At 42.1% G+C, this 22771-nt stretch overlaps 2 protein-coding genes across 2 annotated transcripts; one reads left to right on the plus strand and one right to left on the minus strand.

Annotated features, from left to right (window-relative positions):
- The first annotated feature begins 682 nt into the window (after positions 1–682).
- gng13a (guanine nucleotide binding protein (G protein), gamma 13a) lies at positions 683–3931 on the plus strand. The gene is made up of 3 exons (XM_069665827.1): positions 683–853; positions 3236–3343; positions 3454–3931. Exons 2-3 carry the CDS (start codon positions 3246–3248, stop codon positions 3557–3559), a joined length of 204 nt encoding a protein of 67 aa, XP_069521928.1. The 5' UTR covers positions 683–853; positions 3236–3245; the 3' UTR covers positions 3560–3931.
- chtf18 (CTF18, chromosome transmission fidelity factor 18 homolog (S. cerevisiae)) lies at positions 3927–21922 on the minus strand. The gene is made up of 22 exons (XM_069665826.1): positions 21835–21922; positions 20761–20835; positions 20513–20657; positions 19850–20039; positions 19666–19758; positions 19298–19350; positions 19058–19199; positions 18716–18940; positions 18534–18631; positions 18295–18418; positions 17384–17520; positions 17213–17306; positions 16984–17082; positions 16770–16900; positions 15773–15887; positions 15414–15638; positions 15121–15270; positions 13593–13723; positions 9881–10025; positions 9666–9761; positions 7098–7167; positions 3927–4146 (listed from the first exon to the last, which is right to left on the minus strand). The coding sequence occupies exons 1-22, from the start codon at positions 21920–21922 to the stop codon at positions 4025–4027; spliced, it is 2748 nt and encodes a 915-aa protein (XP_069521927.1). The 3' UTR covers positions 3927–4024.
- Between the last annotated feature and the right edge of the window lie 849 nt (positions 21923–22771).

Below are 22771 nucleotides of genomic sequence, written 5' to 3' on the forward strand. Positions count from 1 at the left end.
AATTAAACATATACATCAGGATACTACAATCTGCATTTTATAAGACAAATCTGTACTGTAGACTTTATTAAATTTCAGCTTTCATATTCTACACTTTAATTTCTATACAACGAAGTTTATGTATCTTATTCATACTATAGTATTTTGTGATGTACGTTATGATTAAGCTATTAACTTAAACATAGACATCACTTTACTAATCTCGTTCAGAGTACAATTTAATTTAAATACATATAATTGCTCTTATACAAGTTTTGTCCCATTTCTATTTTTTTCCTGTGACATTAAATGTAGAAAATAAGAGGAAATTTTATCAGTGTGTTCCAGTATTTCCGGTCTTTAACGTCACATTTCTCATCATCCCGGATCTCCCTGGGGGATCTAAACACAGAAACCTTCATCAGCTTTAGTCATCTAGATGGAAAATTATCTCCCTGCTTGTTTTCCCTGCGGAGCGTGTCCTCATTTGCGTGTTTCCATCCCCCCTTCCGGCCTTAGTGCTGCTCCTGGATTTCCATACAGGTGCGTCTTCGCCTCTGGACCTCGTTTGACTGTCAAACCAGGGCGGTGTGGCTCCCGCTCCTCTTTTCTCCGCCCTGCGCATCCCGCATCCAGTCGCTAGCAGAGAGGAGCGCAGGGGAGTGCCCTGCGCCGCGCACATAGCCTCCTCCTCCTCCCCCTCCTCCTCTTCGTCGTCTTCCTCTTCCTCCTGCCTGCACTGAAGCCGGACTCCTCTGCTGGGGAAACTCCACCGACACTCAGCCCAAATAATCGCTGTCACTTCCCGGTTTTCTTCCTCCATCAGCCGGCTGAACACAAACTCGACCCGCGGTCCTCTCCGGTAGGCCTGACGGTAAGAGCGGTTGTTTGTTTGTGGGGGATTTAAAGGGTTTCCATACACGTAAATCACGATACATCTGCGTTAGAGCGTATATGTTGATGCTTTAGGTGCACAGTTAGCATCTTTATTCGCTGCATCCTTTTAAACACCGATTTTTGCGTCAAAATCGAGTTATTTCACTGTAAATCTGTTACCAAGAGCCTGAAATATGCGTAAGTGATGAATGATGGAGGCTGATGTGTCACTGTAGCACATTTAGAGGATGTTATAATTAAATGATGAGGAGGAGGAAAAGGAGGAGGAGGAGGCCTTTTTATGGAACAGCTGGCTCCAGCGGGATGGATGGATGCTGCTGGAGGAAACGGGCACCGGGTAGCGGACTTACTCACATCCATTAAAAAGATGAAGAGGAGGAGGGAGGAAGAGGAGGAGGGGAAAGAGAGGCAGTTTCCAGTAGAGAGGACTAAACTGATCCTATGGTCGGCCCTGAACTCTCCTCTCTCTCTCTCTCTCTCTTCCTGCTGTATGTGGTCTGTGGCAGGGTGGGGCAGAATTTAGGATACTTCAAATACAAGTGCAGATCATTTTCCATTTTCCAGATACTTATTTCTTTAAGCACACAACCTTTAACTGAATGTTACTAGTTATTCTGCTGATATAGAGTAGGAGTACACTCAGACTGCCCTTTTTAGCTAGGAGGCCGCTTATATATAAAACAATCCTGCAGTAAATCCATCCTGCATGAAGGTAGAAACTGGCAACTAAGTAGTGTACATATACTGTATATGATATACAGATTATATTTATTATATAATCTCTTAAAGTATTGTTTTTTCTTTCGACTTGTGCACCCAAGGGTCAGACATCAACCTTTGACATACTGTATTAAATGTTAACACATCAAAAGTTAATACATTTTTTTCACCAAGTATTGAAAAGCATCTTCCTGCTAAAAACGTCTCAAATTTGACTTAAGTTACATTACAAACTAATGTCTATTTTCAACCAATCCAATAAGAAGCCCAAAACCAACACTGAATTTATCTACAACCTACTATTGTTTGTTTATTTCTCTGCGTCACAGAGCTCCAGTTGTTGTCCCAAAACTATAAAAACACATCTGTGAGCCTCACTGCTGCACTGAAAGACATGTCCCTTCATTATAAAGAACACGGGCACTGTAAATTATTTAGAGTCCATCCCACATACACAGTCCTAATGCTCGATAAAGCACTACATGTGTGTTATTCCGCCGCTGAAAATAATCCCCAAGTGGCCTGTGTTTGCTTTAAGCTACAGCGCCCAGCTGTGAAATTACTGATTGTCTTTTAAACAATTAAACTATATACAGAGGGTGGAGACGTTTTTCTGCTTTTAGTATTTCAAAATGATGGTATTTCTACTTAAAGAGGGGGTGTTATGCTATTTCACACATATATGTAATGTTACAATGTTGGATGTCCAGACTAGACGTGTTTGGAGTTTCAAATCTGTAGGTAAAATGATCTTGGAGTAATCCCCAGGCTTCTCAGCTCAGTCTGCAGGCTGCTATGAACGCCAGGTTTCACACAGTTTTTTCTACACGCTGCACTTTGTGACGTCACAAAGTGCAGCCTCAGCAGGCTTCGGAGAGCTGGCCAATCAGAAGAAAGTGGGCTTGTAGGGGCGGGGTTTCTTAAAGGGACAGCTGACTGAGTTATTCCAGGCTAAGACTTTATGAGGGCCTGCACAGAGCACCAGTGTGAGAAAAAAATGAGTTTTTTAACTGTAAATTATACTGAGCTACTCCACAGGCATCACAGAGTGAAATATGAAGCTTGAAACTATCATAATAACCCCCCTTTAAGTCAAAGTACTACTCTCTTGGTCTCTCAAGTCACATTTTTAACGGTATGAAGGATTTTAGTCATCCGTCGTCTGGATCTTAAGTTATAAAACAAACAAGCAGAGCTAAATTTAGCAGCAGCGCGGCTCCCTGTCCCCAAAGCCCTGCTGAAGACTGCAGGAGAGACACTGATTTTTAACAGGAAGCTTTATTCAGTGTTTAGTGATTTTAATGACTTGTCTTCTTGCTTTGGAGAGGAGGAGACATCTGCAGATAATTTGACGTCTGAAGGGTGATTTTGAGACTTGTTTTGTAAAGTTTACAGCCGGCCATGATGTTGCTCTTGCTTTGCGTACAGTGACGCAGCTTAAAAACAGAGACAGAGATTTGACTGACAAATTTCAAGTCCGCTCCGAGTCTTCTCGACTGATGGTTTGAACCGTCAACTTTTAAGGGTGCAGCCCGAACTTTGATTTATCATTTAAATTTCCCACTAAGTTTTCATTTGATATCCCAGTGCTTGAACTAAATCTGTTCTAAATCTTGTTTTTGTGCGTTTGTGTGATCAGCCGTAGCATCATGGAGGAGTTAGACGTCCCACAGATGAGGAGAGAGGTGGAGAGCCTTCAGTATCAGCTGGCGATCAACAGAGAGAAGTCCTCCATCACTGTTACCGAGTGAGTGTGGGCCGTCCTCACACACACACACACACACAAACACACAAAAGCCCTCTCATGTACGGAGTATCAGATTCTTGCTGACGGTGTGTGTGGCTGTTTCTCGGCAGGCTGGTGAAGTGGATCGAGGGTTGTGTGTGCGAGGACCCGTTCCTGAACCCGGAGCTGATGAGAGCCAACCCCTGGGTGGAGAAGGGCAAGTGTGTGATCCTCTAGTGGTCACACACGCACACACGCACGTGCACGCACACAATCACGGATGCATATAAACTAAGGAATCGTGCACACCCACACACACTCACGCTGCACTAACTCACTCCTTCTCTGTCCTTCACACACACACACACACACACACATTATTGCTTTTCCCACGTTTATTTATTGACTCCTGAATGCTTTTAATTTATGTAAAGACTACTGTGTGTGTGTTTGTGTGTGCGTGTGTGTGTGTGTGTGTGTGTGTGTGAGCGTTCAGCACTGAGTAGCTTTCTAGAGGTTTGTTTTGATGGACTGCTGAGAAATGTTCAACAACACGTTTTTATTGGCTCTTTACACTGTCAATCAAAATAAAGACTGTTTTGAATTTAACAGCTGCATCGTTTCATTTATTCGGATGTTTACACGTAAGACAGGACAGGACATACAGATCTGTGTGTGTGTGTGTGTGTGTGTGTGGGTGTGTTACAGTAGTTCTCTGATGTAAACATTTCGTCGGACAGCGTTGGACATTCCCTCATTGAAGCGGAACCAAACGTCGCTGTTGCCGACCGCAGTTCCCATGCAAAACTCTGCACACTTCTCACCTAAAGAGAGAGGTAAAAAAAAAAAGGAGCATTGTGGGTATTTTTTAGTACACTGCAGAGCTGATCAAAAGAAGAGAGAGGAGAAGAGGAGCTTCTTACGACATGAGCTCAAAAGATTAGCCCCTAAATGTAACAGTTAATAGACAGGAAACTGATTGACACAAGGTAAACACTGTTTAATCCATGGCTGCAGCTTAATTTGTAACAGTAATCAGTAAAAGTATATAGTATTATACACACCTGGATTTAACTGAGCAAATAGGTAAGAGCCTTCCATTGGAAAATTACTGCAGTGAGTAATATGTTTCAGCTGGCAACAAGTTATCTAACCCTAACTGATGCAGTGAGTCTAACCATATCAGAAGACACATCCTGTGGTCGTGGTGTAGATGTGACTCGTTGCCACGATGCATCCGGCTCAAATTGTGACAGTGGCAATAGGTAAAAGAAATAATATAAATAATCAAGGTAAGATAAAAAGAGAAATGAATAATAACAAATAATTTTTCTCATCATCGTGATGACGCTTTGCATCCTTTCGCTCGGCACGAATGCAGGAGGTAAATTTGCATGAAGGCAAAACAAACAAACATTAGGGAGCCGAAACGTTACACAGAACAGGGTCATTCTGCACAGGAGGACTTTGACCTCTCGGACAAATCAAGGAGCTTGCACAATTTAAATACTGAATTTGCAGATAATATGCTATATCAAAGTACCAGTTCCATATACATGGAAGTTTCAGAGTGAATGTGTGTGTGTGCACTTATCCCTGAGTACATCAGGAAGTTAATAAAGGAATAATCATCTCCACTGAGGTTTAACGGAGACAGCTTTTAAAAAGTGAATAAAAAGCAGGTGATGTCATGTCGCAGGTGTTGGTGAAACAATGAAGCCGGGACACAGAGATTAAGAGCTGTGCCCGTTTCAGTCGCTGCTCCGGCTTTGACCTAAAAGCAGCCACAGCTCTGCGTTTCCGCCTCGATTACCCTGCTGATCAATCTCTATAATGCGGCGCTTCCAGGAAGGTGAGTGATTTGAATGGGTCCACTTTTATCTAAAACAACCACTAAGCACTTAATCTGCTTCTGTGTTACCCAATTTACCAGGAAAGCACAGGTGATAATTCAAAACTGTTTAAGTGTATTTAGGCAGCTAATGGCACCGTCTAGGTGATGTAATAATCTTATATTAAGAGAGTTTGAAATTCTGGATTAGTGAGGATCAGTATGAGGAGGTGCAAAGATTACTCCATCTGGTAAAGCTGGCCCAAACCCTACATGACAATGGGCTTTTTAAATACATGAGCCAGAATTAAACACAGTAGACACCTCTGAAGTAGCACTGGAACTGACTACAAATAGACTGCACTTATATAGCGCTATTCTAGTCTTGGGGACCACTCAAAGTGCGTTTACACTACATCACAGGCTGCTACTTAAAGTGCCCGACTGTCAATCACTCATCACATTCACACATCGTTAGCACTGGGAGCAATGTGGGGCTCAGAGCCTTACCCGAGGACACGTCAACATGTAGACTGAGGGAGCTGGGAATCAAACCACCAACCTTCTGATTGAATTCGACCGACCACTGAGCCTAGTAATGTAACTGTAATTCTGCAGCCATGTGGTGTGTGTTATTTTTCTGTGGGGTTTTTTCGTATAATGTTTGTAAAGTTGTGACTGCTGCTTTTTTGTGTTTTGTTAAGGAGTTTAAAAATGTTCTCTCTTTTTTCTCCGTTACATGTGCTGTTGGTTCACTAAAGAGAAGATCACAGATCTGTGTGTTTCTCATGCGCTGTGCCTGGCCCAATAAGGTCGCCATCTGTCCGTATTTCCACACACAGTTACAGTTATAAAGTACATCTCCACATGCTGCAGGAGCTGTAACCTGCGATCAGTTTATCGTAGTTTATAATAACGCAACACGGGGAGGACACAGACGTTTAATAACGTGGATCTGTGTTAATCACGCAGATCTTTCTGTCTGTCACTGTTAACAGACTCCAGTCTGCTGTGTAGTTCATATATTTTGCTGATAAACCACAGAGCTGTAGAGGAGCATCAGGCTTCATGATCAAACTAAGTTTTAGATCACCCGCTCCCTCCCTCTGTCCTCGTGCTCTACCCCTCTCAGCGCTGCTAGTCGGCATCACACTTTGTATTATATGATGTTTTTTAAAGTCTAATGAAGGTGAATGAGGCTCCTTGTACATTCACCTAACAGCTTAAGGCTGTATTATATTTAATCAAAGAAGCCTGTTACAGAATATTTTGAAACATCTTTTTTCTTCTATCTTAAAAGGATATTTGAGAAACATTGTATCTATAAAAATGCAATTTTTATTTCTGGATATTTTAAGAAGGCAAAGAGGAGCAGTAATGTGTTTTTAATTAAATTCACCCCAAGTGTCCCTGTTGGAGTAGAGAGAGAAGAAGCCCCATGATTCTGTTCAAGAGCTCCATTGTTTATGCAAATTGTGCTATTTATAGCCTGGAACTGTGATGCATTTGAACACAGCAGTCACGTTTGTTTCCAGTGACACAAAGCGACTGGCAGGCCGCAGAGCAGAAACTAATCCATGGTTTCTGGTGCTGCAACGACTTCTAAAAAAGGTTGTGATATACTTATTTTTTACTTGCAGAAACCATAAAATCTGACATTCTGTTTGCTGAGTCCACGTGTGATATGAAAGCTGCAGATCGGGCGTGTCTGGTCTTTATGTTGCTGACAGAAATATGATACCCTAACATCATGCAGGCGGCTGAGTTGTTGACAGATCTGCTGCCTTCAGTGAGCCGCAGCAGATCTAAATTAGCAGTGTTGCATAACACACATCAGTAATCACCTCTGCTGTGGGTTTGGACCAGATGTGCCCTGAGGCATTTTTCCACTAAACAGTCTGTGAAGAGTTTAGATAAACGGAGCGCTCTGATGTCACACAGTACCTGAGTCTGACGACGGCTGCGGCCTCTGAGGTTTGGGGGCGACGGCTCGACCGAAGAAATCCACCTCCGGCTGCAAAACACAAACATGCAAATACAAAGAGACGTAGAGAATGAAGTTAATGAGGAAGTTTCTGTTTTGTCCCTAATAACAAGGTCATTAACAATGAACACACACACCACCACCTCTCATTAGCCTCATTTCACAGTTTCACCATTAGGGACCGTCACCCAGTGGCTCCTCATTGTCCTCCTTTCTGCCCTCTAGAGGTTCTCTCTCTCTGCCACTCATTACTGATCTATTATAACTGCAGCTCACGCACAGGGGCTCTGATGCTCAGTGTTAACAGATGATGGCTGCCCCTCTCTGGCGCCACCTACAGGCAGCAACTAAAACAACTATGGGAGGCTCAATTCTACTTCCCCAATTAACTAGATGCCTACATAATAAATGGTAAATGCACTTATATAGTACTTCTCTTGTCTTGTTCTTTACACTATAAGTCACATTCACACACTGACGGCTGTACCTTCAGGTGCAATTTGGAGTTCAGTGTCTCTTGCCAAAGGACCTTTCAACATGTATACTGCAGCAGAAAGGGATCGAAACGCCAACATTTGGACTGAAAGAAGACCAACTCTACCACTGAGCCACAGACGCCCCAAAAGTGATAACGTTAATGAAGTTATAATGAAGTTTACTGATAGAGCACTTATTTTAATAAAGTCAAAAGGGTTTTGTATCATAGCAAGACATTTCTTCATAGTGATTGATTTCATGGTCCCATCCATACCCATTGTTATTCCAGGGCTGTGTTAAATACTTGATTCTGATTGGTTAATAACGGCATTCCGAGGTCTGTTTTTTCTCATTAACAGACTAATGTTATGAAGAACAGACCGTTGCTAGGGATGTGTTTCTAATCACACAATCTGGAGGACTAACTGTGATCGAATCAATCCGCTGAAAGAAGTCTGGTAAATTTGACATCGGTTTGTTTACTGAGAGGAAAACAAGAAAAGACACAAAACAGCAGAGAGAAAGTAATGAAGGTTAAACGATGCAAAAACTGAAGGCGACGACAGAGAGATCTACAAAACTGAAGACGGCACATGAAGTAAACATTAAACAGAACACAGTACGGGATACGGCGGTGTTTAAAGACGGTGATTGGAAAAGAAAATGTTAACAGACTCTGACAGTGACGAGACAGAAAACCTCAATCAGGTGCTGCGCTGATTCCTGCGGTCACATTCACCGTGTCTTACTTCACCATCAGTGGAAATGTTTCTATTTAATGTGAGTAATAACAGCTAGCTTAGCTCATTTCTAGAAGGCTACAGAGTTAACCGTTGCTATGGACGCAGCTCTCGCTGTGAGTGTAACTCGAAAATGGAAAGATAAAGGGTTTTAGGGATTCGAGGTTCCACTGCGTGATAACCTGCTCACCATACATTATCCCTTACATATGTGTGGATTTTATTTTATTCCTCAATATCTGCATGTTCCTACCTGTTCTAAGAGATGCAGCAGAGTTTATTCTTTCTTATGATTAACAGAAGAAGTATTTCTCATTTTGTGCATGATGGATGCATGGAGACACTTTCCTGCCTTCAATAGATGAATGTGGAAACAACAGAGAAGCTCAAACATCCCATAAAGTAACAAATGTAAAGACACGTTTGATTGGAGAGGGACCTCAACAAACAACCACTGGGCACTACTAAACAACTGCAATCAGCCAAGAACTGTGGATGGATGTTTGGTTCGCCAACACTGTGTGGATCAGGAGTCGCTGAGAATCACACTCAGACTCTTGTGTCTAAATGCGTTGGCTCAAGAAAGTGCTGACCTCCTCAGTAAGTCAGCTAGTGTTGCTGACCCCTCTTTTATAGTAAGCTAATCACTCACCACAGGTAGATGTATGTACTGTGTTCATCTAATGTGAGCGCAAAACTCTGCTCATGACGTTACAGAGGTCAGATAAACACTTGTATCTTCTTATCTGCAAATGCCCAACTGGACGTTCACCACTCTTTACATCCGCCTAGTTTCTGTGTTTCAAGACCGACACGCTCATTACGATGATTTTGAAACACTTTCCTGTATCTCAACAACATTCCAAACAAGGGGATCCTCGTGTTTTTGAGGCTTAAATGAAGGTTTGATTAAATCAGTTCCAGAGATTCATGTCTAAAGCTGAAGTCTTTTGTTGTCGTGCATGTATATTTCTAATGAAAAAGGCCTTACATGTGATGTTTCCAGCTTCTCAAGTGTGTGGACGACCCACTTTTTCTAGTCTCAAAATTCAGAAAGCTGAACATCTCTCTGTGTTGGGCTCACTCGAAGACATAACAGCAGTTTGAAGACATCACATCTGACTCTGGTGAATGATTGTGTTACTTTTCAATGCTTTTTTATGTTTTATAGACCATGCAACAAATCTCTTTATTGCAAATATATTCAGCAGATTCATCTTTAATGAAAATAGCCATATTGACTTCTCTTTCCACTTCTCCAGCTGTGTGTGTGTGTGTGTGTGTGTGTGTGTGTGTGTGTGTGTGCCTCACCCTGGTCTCCACTGTGGTCTGTTTGACGATGTTCTCCAGCCTCTGCTCGTGGTTCCTGGTGGCTTTAGAGCCAGCGCTCTTTTTCTCTGCCTCTTTCTGCAGCACACAGACACAGCGGATTATAAATACATTATATTATTAACCTACAGAGTGACCTGATTGTCTACAGGCCGTGCTGTATATAACTGCTACACCATCTGTTAGTGAGGTCTCACCCTTGCAGGGTTTCTCTGCAGCATCAGCTGCTCGGCTCTCCTCATCTTCTCCTGCTCCATCTCTCTGCTGATCGTTTGTTTGGCCTGGTACGTCAGCTGTCTGCGCGGAGGAAGGCCTGGGAACCTCACCACCTCCTCAACACGCCTGCAAACACACACACACACGTATAGTGAGTAATATAGTCTAAATAAACAAAACTAGAACGGTCACACCACCCTCTCATTACAGCCTGCAGCTGACACGCAGGTGACCCTCGTAAGATGACAAATAAAATGACAAAAAGCTTCCCGTTTTGATGCCACAGTTTATGTTTTTACCAGAATAAAACCCTGAATCTGTCACTCTCTAATCCTTAATCCTCTTACAGCTGATCTCCATCTTTCTCCAACACACACACACACACACACACACACACACACACACACACACATACACACACACACACAGTATGTGCCAGTAAACTCTCACTCAGTGCCTGAGAGACCTAAATATATCATAAGATAAAACCAGTCTATGTACAGTTAGTTATCACTGTAGAATATCAGACGTGTTTCCATCAGAACTTTACACTGTGCAGCTGATATTAATTAGTTTAACCCCTCACTATCACACTTATAGTAACTGTGTAGTTGTTAGAGGCAGGAGCATACACACCTGTATCATCTACATGTATGACGACAGAGCCAATCCTTCACTAAATGTAAGGTACACTTTATTTAGCTAGTTAGGGCCCGATCAGACAGGACGCGCTTTGCAGGCTGTAGAACGCGAGGCGCACCGCACTGCCTTTTTTGTGGAAGTAAACACCCATTCAGACAGCGCGTTTTAGCAGCTGGGGGCAGCTTTTTTTTCCTACTGTTGTTAAGGCAACCACCGAATCATTAGCTGTCATTAACCTAACCGTTACATTGTAAACTGACAGAAGGCTCGCCTCTCCTTTCATCCGATTGGACAATGAGAAAAAACGCCCATGACGTCGGGCGCTTTTCTGCTTTGAGTTGAAGTTTTTTCATCTCGAGGCGCTCGGAGCGTTTCCTCAAAAACGCGAGGCGCACAGAGCCTAAAAAGCGAGGCGCTCTGCAAAGCAAAAGCAGCGCCCAAAAAGCCTCTCACTGAAAACGACGACAAAAAAGCCACCCCCAGCTGCTAAAACGCGTCCTGTCTGATCGGGCCCTTCTGAAACAGACTTCTGGTGACCTTGCTACTGGTATGGCAGCATAGAAAAGAGCTTTTGCATGGAGAGGAATAATAACCCATAAGTTCCTAAGTCGGTGGGTTGAAGAGCGATGAGTGGGGACAAAAATAAGAAGAGAGAGTCGTGTCACAGAGCAACGTGGAACCATAAACGTGAAAGGAAGGCAATGCTAGTGCAAGTGAAAATGGCGACAGGAGGGAGGTGGTGGTGGAGGGAATAAAAGACCTTAAATCAGATATGGAAAACCAAAAAAAAAGTTGTCACAAGTCCGACTAAGTTTCAAAGAAGGCATGAAAGCACAACTAGACAGGCGAACTAACGAAATGAAGCCGCTACGACAAGATGGAGGGGTCGCTAAATGTTTGGGAGAACTGGAGACGAGCTGCTAATGAATCGCTCTAAATGTAATACTGGTGCCTTTATATGAGCTGCTAAAGCAAACCGTACTATCAGCAGCAAAAAGGCTATTTCTGTCTAGTTAATCTTCATGTCTTTCATCAGGTCTCTGATCTTTTCCAAATCAAATGATAGGTTCTTCGAGCGTGTAGACAGAGAGAGCCTTTGTTTACGTCTTCCCCTGCAGAGTATCACACTGAGGAGTGGAAAAGATAGTTTAAAGATAGCAGGAGGAGGTTTTTTTCCAGACAATACTACGCATTCATGGACAGGACAAAAACCAGAATATACTGAAGAACAAGATGCTACAATGGACAATGAGCACGGGTGAATTTGGCGTCTTGTGTCATAGGGCGATTTTTTTTCTGCAATAGATTTGGATAGACAGTATAAAAAGATGGACGACATGACAGCTCCCGACAAGTGAAGCCAAAGCCTCTCTATCGCCCCCTGCTGACTGGCTGCAGTATAGCTCATAAAGCCCGCCTCCTCCATGTTAACAGATGGGACATGAGTCAAACTATAAAATCAAAATACACGTCAAATACATTTTTCTCAAACATGGTTTCTGTCATTATAGTTAGTTCTTATCATGCTGATTTATGTCCAAGTGTTAATTTTTCTGACAAGTTTATTTTTAATGACTTATTTGATGCTGCAAAAAGGATGATTGACAGCTCTGCTGACAAATACGGCTCCTGCAGCAGACCTGTTCCGGACTAGCAGAGTAGAGGAGGAATGGCGAGAGGAGACGTAACTAAAAAACGATCTCTACTGCGCAGCTCTGCCTCCAAATGATGTCACCATCACAAGATGGCAGCGCCCGCCACGGGGGGAATTTTGGCTTCAACTTTGTACAATGAGAGCAGATGGAGACTCGTCGTCTATTTTTATAGACAGTCCTTGGTATAGACCATGGAAGTCAGGAAACTGTAAAACAGCTTGTTAATGTTACAATAATATTGGCCTTTGCTACAAAGATATATAGCTGATGGCTTATTATTACAAGGACATAAAATTGCTAGGGAAGGTAAAAACTGTTCACCTCTCTGTAGGCAAAAATGGTTTATAAACAGTAATAAATACTAAAAGTTAGCATATAAAATATATAAAAACATATAAAATTAACAATAAAAGTTTACAGATTTTCCCCATCAGTTATTAATATTGCTGAGCCACCAATAAATACATTACTTCATCACTTTGCATCTAACAAACAGCTGTTAACCAAAAAGAAAAATAAGTTGCTTCTTTATGGCTTCAAAGTGCCCACGCAAGCCAGATCAAAATCTATACGCCCCTCATTTCTCCCGCTCTATTCTCTGCACGTCTCTGCTTATTCTCAGCCTCTAAAAAAACATAAATAACTCTGCCACAGTCTGACCAATCAACATCAAAGTCCAAAGGGAGCAGCCCAATCAAATAATCCAGTTGGGACGGGGCGTATCCGCTGTCTGTAATGCTAAACATTTACATCCAAAATGCTGCCCCAATTCCTCACCCGTGAGGTGTTAGAGGGTGACGTTGTGGTGAGCCAGAGAGGGCAGGTACAGGAAGGTGTAGATCAGGAGAAGAAGTAGAAGAGCTAACACCAGAGGAAGGCACCAGTCGTTGGTGACCAGAACCTGGTCACAGCGAGCCTGCAGGAAGGAGCCGCCCTGTGATCCTCGCTGCTCCTGCGCCTGGGACGGCATGGCTGATACGGGCGGATAGTTATCCCATTCTGACAACGGCAAACTCTCCGATGTCCTCAGCAAAAAATGAAGTCCCAAGAAAAAGTCTCACAGTTCTGCTCCCTCCTTTAAGTTTGTGTCTCCTGCTTTTTCCCACTAATCTCCCTCTAATATCCTTTACCCATCCTTTCACCCGTTTTCCATCCACCTGTACCCCACCTGTAAGGCTTTGCGGCTTGCTACTCTGCTCCCATACTCCCAACATCACACACACGCACACACATAAGGGGTGTTAAGGGGATTACTCTCTAAGCCTGCATGCAGAGAACCACAGTTTGGACAAGAGTAGTGACCTTCAACACCACAGAAACACACATCTGCTCTGCATGTGTCCACATCCAGAGTACAGTACAGTGCGTGTGTGTGTGTGAATGTGTGTATACTCACGGCTCCAGCATGTACATGTACTGCCCCTCGGGTGTGCGGTCCTGCCTGTATGAAAGGTTGTATGCCAGCATGGTGTCGATCAGCTCCCGCATCTGCTCCTTCTCTCTGGTGCTGAAGAGCTGCGGGTTCACCTGGATGACACACACACAGTTTAAGATTAGACACAGTGACTGAACGTTTTACTGACCTTATATGAAATGCATTTAATTCAATGTACAATATTGCATCTATTCTTTGGTCAACTATAGAAAATTTGGTGACATCACAACTTCTGTCAAGATGTGTTTTTGATTCAATTCAGGCGTCTGGGTTCAATATGAGACAATATAAAAGGTACATTTAACGCAATCAGTTACATTCATATCAACTCAATATAAACTAAAATATTATCACTAATGTTACTACTGAACTCTAATGTTTCTGTTTTATTGAAAAGAAATAAAATAGACCTTCTGTCAATAACTATAAGTTGCCACATTTCTCATGTTTAAGTAGAAGATTCTCACCAGCACGAGGGTCAATGCTGTCTTGTGTACTTTATCTTGTAATGGCATTGTATGCATGCACTTTAAAGCTCCTGTGAGGAGTTTTTTCACTGGTTATGAAACAGAAATTAATTCTGATGTCTCTTTATGACCTACCAAAGCAAACCAGACCATCAGCGACAAGATTGATTATTACTACGTAGTTATTTTTAATGCCTGAAAATGCTGGCGGGGTGTAGGTGTCAGATGAAGCGATTAACTGTACGCTGCCTTTGTTTACATTTCACAGGGAAAAATTTAAAGAGAGTGATGCATATGACTGTTAAAGAAAGCAGGATGAGATTTTTTGTTAAAAACCACCACATATGAATGCACAGGAGAAAATCAGCAAGGAGACAAGAGGTACGGCTTTGTCCACAGGGGGCGCCAAAATCAACACAAACTGAAAGTTCCTCACAGGAGCTTGACGCTACGCTTTACAATTCCTCTTTCAGTTACATAAAAATTTTTTTTGCAAAGAAACGTGTTGTTGGAGCCAAAATGTGGTTTGTATTTTATCTTTGCATGAGACACTTTGTAACCGAGATTGAGCACAGCACACTGCTGCGTTGGTTTATGTGTGTTAAGCCAAGGCTCCAGGTGACAGCAGCCAGGTGTGCGAATGGAAGCACTTTTTGACCGTGTTGGCGTGCAACGTGTTTGTAAGTTCAGTTTATCCGTTTTATGTTTATATTGTGGACTGAATAACCTTTGTATTGTCAAAGACAATGCTGAATAAACGGATCACACTATCTGAAATTTAAATACGCATGTGGACATTGGTTTTGTTGCTTCGGCCAGATCACTCGTACGGAACTTGTTCCTCAATTCGCCCCTCAGCGTCTAGTTCAAAGAAAAATATACTTTCACATCCCTTTAAATTTTGTTTATCTGGCTGGAAAGAGACACTCTCTCAGATCTTTTTTTGAAGAATAAATGTTGGGCAGCAGAATCTACATTTACACACACAGACATAAACTCAATCTGTAAATGTTTCTACATACAGGCCGTAGTTTGGGGCAGATGATGTCGAGAAGCAGTGTGAGAACATCGAGAGCGAGGCTGAGCTGGCTGATCCTCGTTCTGATGCATGCTGGGATGTCGGCCAACATGGTGGACAAAGCGTTCCTGCTGCCGAGGAGCCGAGTGGAGGCCTGGAGAGGACACAAGAATGACTCATTGATCATTTATTATAAAATATATCATGAGTTTGTTCCTTCTTCATACATAATGAATACATAATGTAATTTGTTATCTTCGTATTGCTACACAATGTCTGCCTGTAGGTGATTTCTACCTCGTGCTGGCTGTGGGGATAGCTGATGCGCGGCACGTGTGTGTGGGCGAAAAGGAAGTGGAATGTGACGGACAGGAAGGGCAGGTATCTCATCAGGGAAAAGTTCTGCCCGTGCATAATCACGTGGTTCAGCCTGTCTGAGAACGACAGCCAATCCAGAGCGTCACACACGCTCTCCAGGTTAGGATCCCTCACACGCATGGACAGATAATTTTCATACAGACCCTGAGGAGGAGAGACAGATGTTCAGCCTGATGGCACACATCATAATGTAGTGAATACAGTCTAAGCTTTTTGTTTCAGGATATTTGACTTATTTTTGTTAGAATTGTTAGATATCAGGAAGGTGTGTTGATTACCTGAGAAACCTTCTCAAACTCTCCACTGGATGAAGCCAAGTGTAGGATGTGCTGAAACCTCTGAGCTCCACCTCCTGAACCCGGAGCCTCCTCAAACCCCTCACCGATACGCTTCCTACAAGAACAAAGTTTGGTCAACATCTTTTCTGACCGTGTGTGACGTTACTCTTCTTTTTGTCGTGCTCACAAACAAACCTACAAAATAAAAGTCTTTCATAGAAAACAGAAAGGACAGACTTGTGCCCACTATAAAACACTTCTTGTTTGGACTAGATTACAAACAGGGTTCCTGCAGAGTTCACCAAGCTAAATCTATGCAATTAAAAGACATTTTCAAACCAGACTGAATGGAATTTCTTTCCATTTTCACCATCAAGCAAACATAATAAATGGAAATCAGAAAATAAAAGCTTTTGAAAACTTCTGAAGGCTTTTTTGAGACTTCTTGGTCTTTAGCTTTAATTTAAAGGGGGGGTGTTATGCTAATTTCAAGCTTCATATTTCACTCTGTGATACCTGGGGAGTAGCTTAGCATAATTTACAGTAAAAAAAATTTCTCACACTGGTGCTCTGTGCAGGCCCTCATACAGCCTCTGCCTGAAACGACTCAGTCAGCTCTGTCCCTTTAAGAAACCCCGCCCCTACAAGCCCACTTTCTTCTGATTGGCCAGCTCTCCGAAGCCTGCTGAGGCTGCTCACGTGTAGAAAAAACAGTGTGAAACCTGGCGTTCACAGCTGCCTGCAGACTGAGCTGAGAGGCCTGGGGATTACTCCAACATACTTTTACCTACAGATTTGAAACTTCACCCATGTTTGGTCTGGACATCCAACAGTGTAAAATTATATATATGTCTTAAAATGTGCATAAGAGCATAATACCCCCTCTTTAAAATGTATCACTGACTTCAAACAGTGGCTGCATCAAAGGAAGGAGCTGTTCTCAGCACCCAGGAAATACAGCGAAACATATATGAAAAACTCTAGCAGGACACTGTACCGTTTAGCGCGTTGCAGCTGGAAGATCGCCTGCCACAAATGGAACAAGCCTTTGTTCTGGTCCTTCTGCCCCACAGAGACACTCTGGATGGTCCTGGAGTCCACTTTCTTGAGGCCGCGACCGTGGAGGAACTGCAGAGACAAGAATACATATTGTGATGTAATCATACTGTATACATATGCAACAGACAGACTATCACTGTACTGAGACAAACCTGTAGTGTGTTGATGCAAGACCTGATGTCGTTGTCTGTCTTCTCACACAGTGATATCAGAGTGCCTGTGTCTGCCTTCATCCCCTGCTTTAGTGAGATCTGCAAACAAAAACTCAGAGTAAACCTGGATTGTTGGTGTATGTGCAAATGTTTATTTATGCCAGTGTGTGTGTGTGTGTGTGTGTGTGTGTGTGTGTGTGTGTGTGTGTGTGTGTGTGTGTGTTCTGACCTCTGCAAGTCTCTGTGCGAGGCGGGAAGGTTGAGTCTGGGGGAAGTTCAGGAGGAAGGCCTGCTGCCTGAGAGGTCTGAGAGCAGGAACATAACTAAGAGGAAACAGTGGTTATTAGACATTCACGTAATGAGACGATTTACATATTCAAAACACAGCAGTCTCTCGTACAGGTCGTTACAGATGCAGATGATTGGCCGGAGCAGGATGGACTCTTTCTTTTTCTTCTTCTTCGTGGTCTCTGTACCAGCCTCCCCGCCGTGTCCATCTTTCCTGTTCAGAGTTGCCAACAGGATGTTGATCGCAGCCTGTCAAACACAGCAGAGCAAGAAAAATTGCTTTAATAAAATCTTTTTTGACACTGGACGTGAGCTGCTAGTCTCTTAAATGATGATCTCCAAGATTTTCATGTGAATAAATGTCTGTTAATGGACGATGGTGATTGAGCCTATGGCCCACTGATGAAAGCCTTTGTATTTGCAGTATTACAGACTGGCTGTCTGGTGCGACTTTCACAGAAAAAAAATCACAAGCGCTGCCCAGTTAGTGACGCGTTTTCCATCAGCCAGCAGTGGTTGGTCTGCCAGAGAGGGTAGTAGTGCCAAAGCCATCTACTATGGCTGAACAAACAAAGAAAAGATGGATGACTACAGATACAACTTCAAAAATAAGTGAAAATCCAAAGAAAAAGAATCAAACTCGACGCTCAGATGAAGGCAAACTGTCTAAAACGGAAAGCGACCTTCAGCAAGGAAAATCAAGAGTTACAACCGGCTTCAGGTGGAGAGCATTTACCGTTTCTCATCATAGGCGTCGCCGAATTAAACTGAGATCTTCAAGGATTACCACTTTAAATCTTTGACATTCAACTTGTTAAATGTTGATAGATACACTTGACTGTGTTCCTTTACCTTCTGAGATACAGCAATTTTCTTATCATATTAAGTCTTTGGGCTAATGGGATTACTAGTCCTAAGTACTAAAACAAGTCAATATAATGAAAATGACAACTGCTACAGAACATTTCACCAGATTTTAACATTCAAAAAGTTGCAGGAACAAATGGATGATCGTGAACGTACTGCAGGTGCTCCATCAATCTCATCAATAATGAGGCAGTTCGGCTTCTCGTTGGCTCCTAAAACTGACTTCATCTGCGTTGCTGTGTCGATGCGTTTCTGGAAAATCTCTGCACTGCGATCATCACTGCAACAACATCAACAGAACCACAGAGGTCAGGTCAGGTCAGGGGGATTATTGTAAACTTAAAGATAATGATGTACTTCTGCTGTTGGGTCAGTTTGAATGTGGTTTGTCTCACCTAGCATTGATTTCAACCACATTATACCCAGCATGCTTTGCTATGATATGAGCCAGAGTGGTCTTTCCCAAACCTGGAGGACCAGACAACAACGCCACCTAGAGAAAGACCAAAACGAGTTAAATCTTTCATAACAACTGAAGGTGATTAAAGTGAAAATATGAGTCTGCAGGTGTGTTTACCTTGAATTTGGGTCGTTTGTACTGGTCGAGTTCAGCCTCCAGTAGCTCCTCGGTCATCTCGATCTTAGTCTTGAAGCGATTCTGATTCTGATTGGGTTGATTGGGTTTGAATGAGTTCGGGTTGGGAGGCTGTCTGTCAGACCGAGCAGGGCGGGACTTCCTCTCTCGTCCAAACACAACAGTGTCCCACAGTTTCAACCACTTGAGCAAACAGCGGTTGGTGAACTACGAGGAAACAAACACACACATAGCAGGCATCAGATACTTGGAATGATCATTCACTTGGAGTGTGTATGTAGATAAGGGGTGTAAAGTGACACAGAAACACTGAAGGTGACTCACGTCATCACTCAGAAGCTCTGTGTAGTGTCGGGGAGAGAATCTGTCCACCCAGAGTCGAGACTTCCGGCCCTCTGCGTCTTCAGGGTCATCATTTTCTTCGTCTTCTCGGCTTTCAGGATCAACTAACACATCGTTCACACTGCTGGAATGTGACAATTAAAAATAAGAAAGTTAAAGTTAACAATGTAACCACATTTTTTTATTTACCAGTGTTAATGTGTGACAGATGTGTTGAATTACCTGGTCAGCAGGTCTGTAAGATGCTGAGATTCTTCCACAACCTGCTGGTGACGCTGCACGGAGAAAGATAAAGAAGAAAGAGAAGAAAGTAAACTCCATTTGCAATTTATACAGCCCCCCAGTTCACTCACATGCACAAGCTAATCATGTACATTTCTGTATATTAGATTTAAACTGAATAACAAAAGTGCTGCACTTGGTTCTTTGGTTGAAAATGTTCGTGCTACTCTCTGTCTTTGCATAATCATAATCAAATGTTTGGATTATGAGAAAATGATTAAGTTGATTGCACTGACATGTGATTAAAGTGTGGTTATGTGCAGCTCCTCGGCAGATTAAACACAAACAACAGCAGCAGCCTCACTCACCCTGTCAGCCTCTAGTACTCTCAACACACCGATAGGCACTGCCAGCAGCCCCAGTGAACCCTGGGAGTTTGGTACCATCCTGGATTCTGCTACCTGAAAACACACACTCAGATAAATACAAAGACAGAATATGACATATACACAAAGCTGATATTACAGATGATTAACTGCAGAAGAGCTTAACCTTTGTCCCTGTGTCTTCTTTTTGTCTGAGGTAGACCCGACTCCCTGAGGAGTCTGTCACAGTGATGAACTCTCCCTCTAAAGGAGGTCGCCTCAGAACCTGCTGTGATGCTGGAGCCGCTGTGGGAGGACGCTGGGGAGATTCTGTGATTGCAGCAAAGCCGCTGATATCAAACTTGGCTTGGGCAGACCTAAAACAGAGAAATGTCTGTGTGAATTCTGCTGTACCGCAAAGACCGCAGTAAAAAACATCTGTTATAGCAATAATGTTTAGTCTATAAAATGTGTGTAATGGTAATTAAATTATTAATTGTCGCAATAATTTCAATATCGAAAGGATTTCCTGAAAACAATCAGAATGCAAAATATAATGCAATACTCTACACGACGACATGTCACCTGTTGCATTGCTCTTTTGCATAACATATAGACTTGTTGGGAACCTCCTTCTGCTATAGTTATTGGTGGTTAACTCTATTAAAATATTCTGTGTACAAAAACAAAATATTAAGTTCTGCTTTCCCAATAATGCACCAGATATAAAACATTGAACATTGAAAAGTATTCAATGTAAAGATATCCAAAGCTCAAAACATCCATTACATCAACATTGTCCCCTTTCAGCTCACACTGTGTTTAACACCACCAAGTGCATCTCTTCTACCTGACGGCGTCAGAGGGTTCATATTGCTCTGGAGAGGAAGGCGGTGTGATGTCATCACTCTGTAGCGGAGCTGTGCTCTCTTGAGTTGAGTTGAAAAGACGTTTGACCACTCCTACATCCTGCTTCTGCCGCTTTGCTTTTGGGGCTGCGAGAAGGACACGGTCAGGTTTAAGATGAGATATTACAAAACCAAACAAACACAGCAAGGTAAAAACAAAAAACACGTAATTAATTATGTGTGAACTCACTGATGGGCTGATCATCCAGGAGGTGCTCTATGTCAGAGGTGTCCTGCTGCTGGCGTTTTGCTGGCTTGGAAGTTTCTTTTTAGCCATTTAAGCAAAGACATACACATGTAATCAGTGCTCAAGTGACATATATTTGAAATTTTAAAAAATGCAGGTCATAAGTCAAGCAAAGAAAGCCAAACATTCACTGGGTCCAGCTTCTCACAAGGATTTTCTTTATTCTTTTTAGAAATTCTAGACCCTCTCTATTGTCGCTTCAACTATATACAGCACGTGCACAGTGAGATAACGTTCTCCACTACCATGGCGCCATATAGAACAACACAGAGCTACCTGAGATAGACTATATAGTGTGCATTAAGTGCATGTGTGCAACCATGTACAACCAGGGGGAAATTTAGAGAATTACCAGGGCAGTGCAAAATTACCAGTTGAGTGTGATACATATCATACAAACATAACTGTGAAATTTGACAGCTTTAATCCCAAAGACAAAAATCTGGTTTAGATGTCTAAAATGATGCTCAAGACATGTAGAATATTTTAATTTGCTGAAATAGTACAGTGATAAAAAATATACAGCTCTAGGGTTTTCACCCCATCGACACAAACTACTTAAAAAGTTATAGGATTTCTTTTACACTAATCAACCATTAAAGTCAGATTATTTTTCCAATATTGACTGTGATAGCTGGATGTCTCATCTATTGCGTCGCACAAATACAACCATGAAGTGTTTTTTTGGCCATACTATTTTACCAATAAAAAAACATTTAAATAATCTGTGCCTTTAATTTCTATGTAGTGTATTTTAAAGGAGGTTTTCAAATAAACTGTCTGAATAAACTGAGAGGAAATTCTAACCCTAACTGAGACTGAGTCTGTGTGTTTCTGTGCTATAACGTTACAGTATGTTTAAAAGGAACATGAGTAGGCTACGAGCTATAGAATGGACATTAATACATATTAAAATATCAGTTTAAACTCTTCGTTTAACCGTGTCCAGGAACACCTGGCTTTCTGGAATATACATATAAGAATCCTAGAAAAGTTAGCATAACATTAGTTTCTCACCCTCCATCTCAGCCAACACTTCCAGCTCGTCGGCGAACTGGTCGTCAAAGTCGTCTTGTATCTCGAACAGTTCGTCATATTCGTCCATATTGATTTGGAGAGGTACACGATACAACAAGAAACGGTTTAATTTTTTTTAGACTCAAGACAAAAACAATCTCAACATCAAAATATTTCCTTTGGTACGCCAGCAGCGGCGTTGACGGAGGAGCTTTCCCGGCAAATTTTTGTTGTGAAGTATTACTTCCGGGTTATGAGACTATTCCGTCTTCTGATTGGTTATTAAAACTGGAGCCTATCTCCCATAATGCACCGCAGGGATAACTAGCGAACACTGAAAACTAAACTGTTTGGCCTGATGGGGGTGCTAGACGAGAGACCATTATTACTGTATGATACAGGTATGTAATGAATACTTTGCTTTATTTCAAGATACCCTCTTTATCACACGTTTACAGGACTATTTGTTTCACACTGGACTTGTTCTTTTTTACTCATTTAATGCCTTAATATACTTTTTAATGAAGTTTTAGGCCTAATGTTTTCTATGTCGTTCCTAGCTAGTCTTGCCTCTTAATTTGTATGCTAATGCACTGTGTTTTGATAGATATTTTCTTTGTCTGAAGCACTTTGAAATTGCTTCGAACTAATTTACTTCTAAAACTAATTAATGACTGACTTTATCGGGGTTCAATATTAAAACTCACTTGGCATTATAACAGCAAACTCAAGATTAAATAGACTCAGGGTTCCATTTGGAGTGAATGCTCATTAAAATATTAAGATAATCATATTATATTCTAATGGACCTCTGAATAGAGGTTTAACGTTAAGTGGCTCGATCCAAAGCACACTGGTATGTTTGCCCGAGGAAGGTTGTTATTCCTCTCAATATTTAGATATTAGGCCTACATAAATCTGTTGAATAATAATAGGC

The sequence above is a fragment of the Semicossyphus pulcher genome, unplaced genomic scaffold (genome assembly GCF_022749685.1).
Source record: "Semicossyphus pulcher isolate SPU_LCO1_2020_fin unplaced genomic scaffold, fSemPul1.0.p SCAF_17, whole genome shotgun sequence".
Lineage (NCBI taxonomy): Eukaryota > Metazoa > Chordata > Actinopteri > Labriformes > Labridae > Semicossyphus > Semicossyphus pulcher.

Coding starts and splice junctions, on each gene's coding strand:
- gng13a (XM_069665827.1), top strand. CDS start 3,246: ATGGAGGAGTTAGACGTCCCACAGATGAGGAGAGAGGTGGAGAGCCTT. Junction 3,344..3,453: donor TCCTCCATCACTGTTACCGA/GTGAGTGTGGGC, acceptor GTTTCTCGGCAG/GCTGGTGAAGTGGATCGAGG.
- chtf18 (XM_069665826.1), bottom strand. CDS start 21,922: ATGGACGAATATGACGAACTGTTCGAGATACAAGACGACTTTGACGAC. Junction 17,521..18,294: donor AGATTGATGGAGCACCTGCA/GTACGTTCACGA, acceptor TGTGTTTGACAG/GCTGCGATCAACATCCTGTT. Junction 13,724..15,120: donor TCTGCCCCAAACTACGGCCT/GTATGTAGAAAC, acceptor TGTGTCATCCAG/GTGAACCCGCAGCTCTTCAG.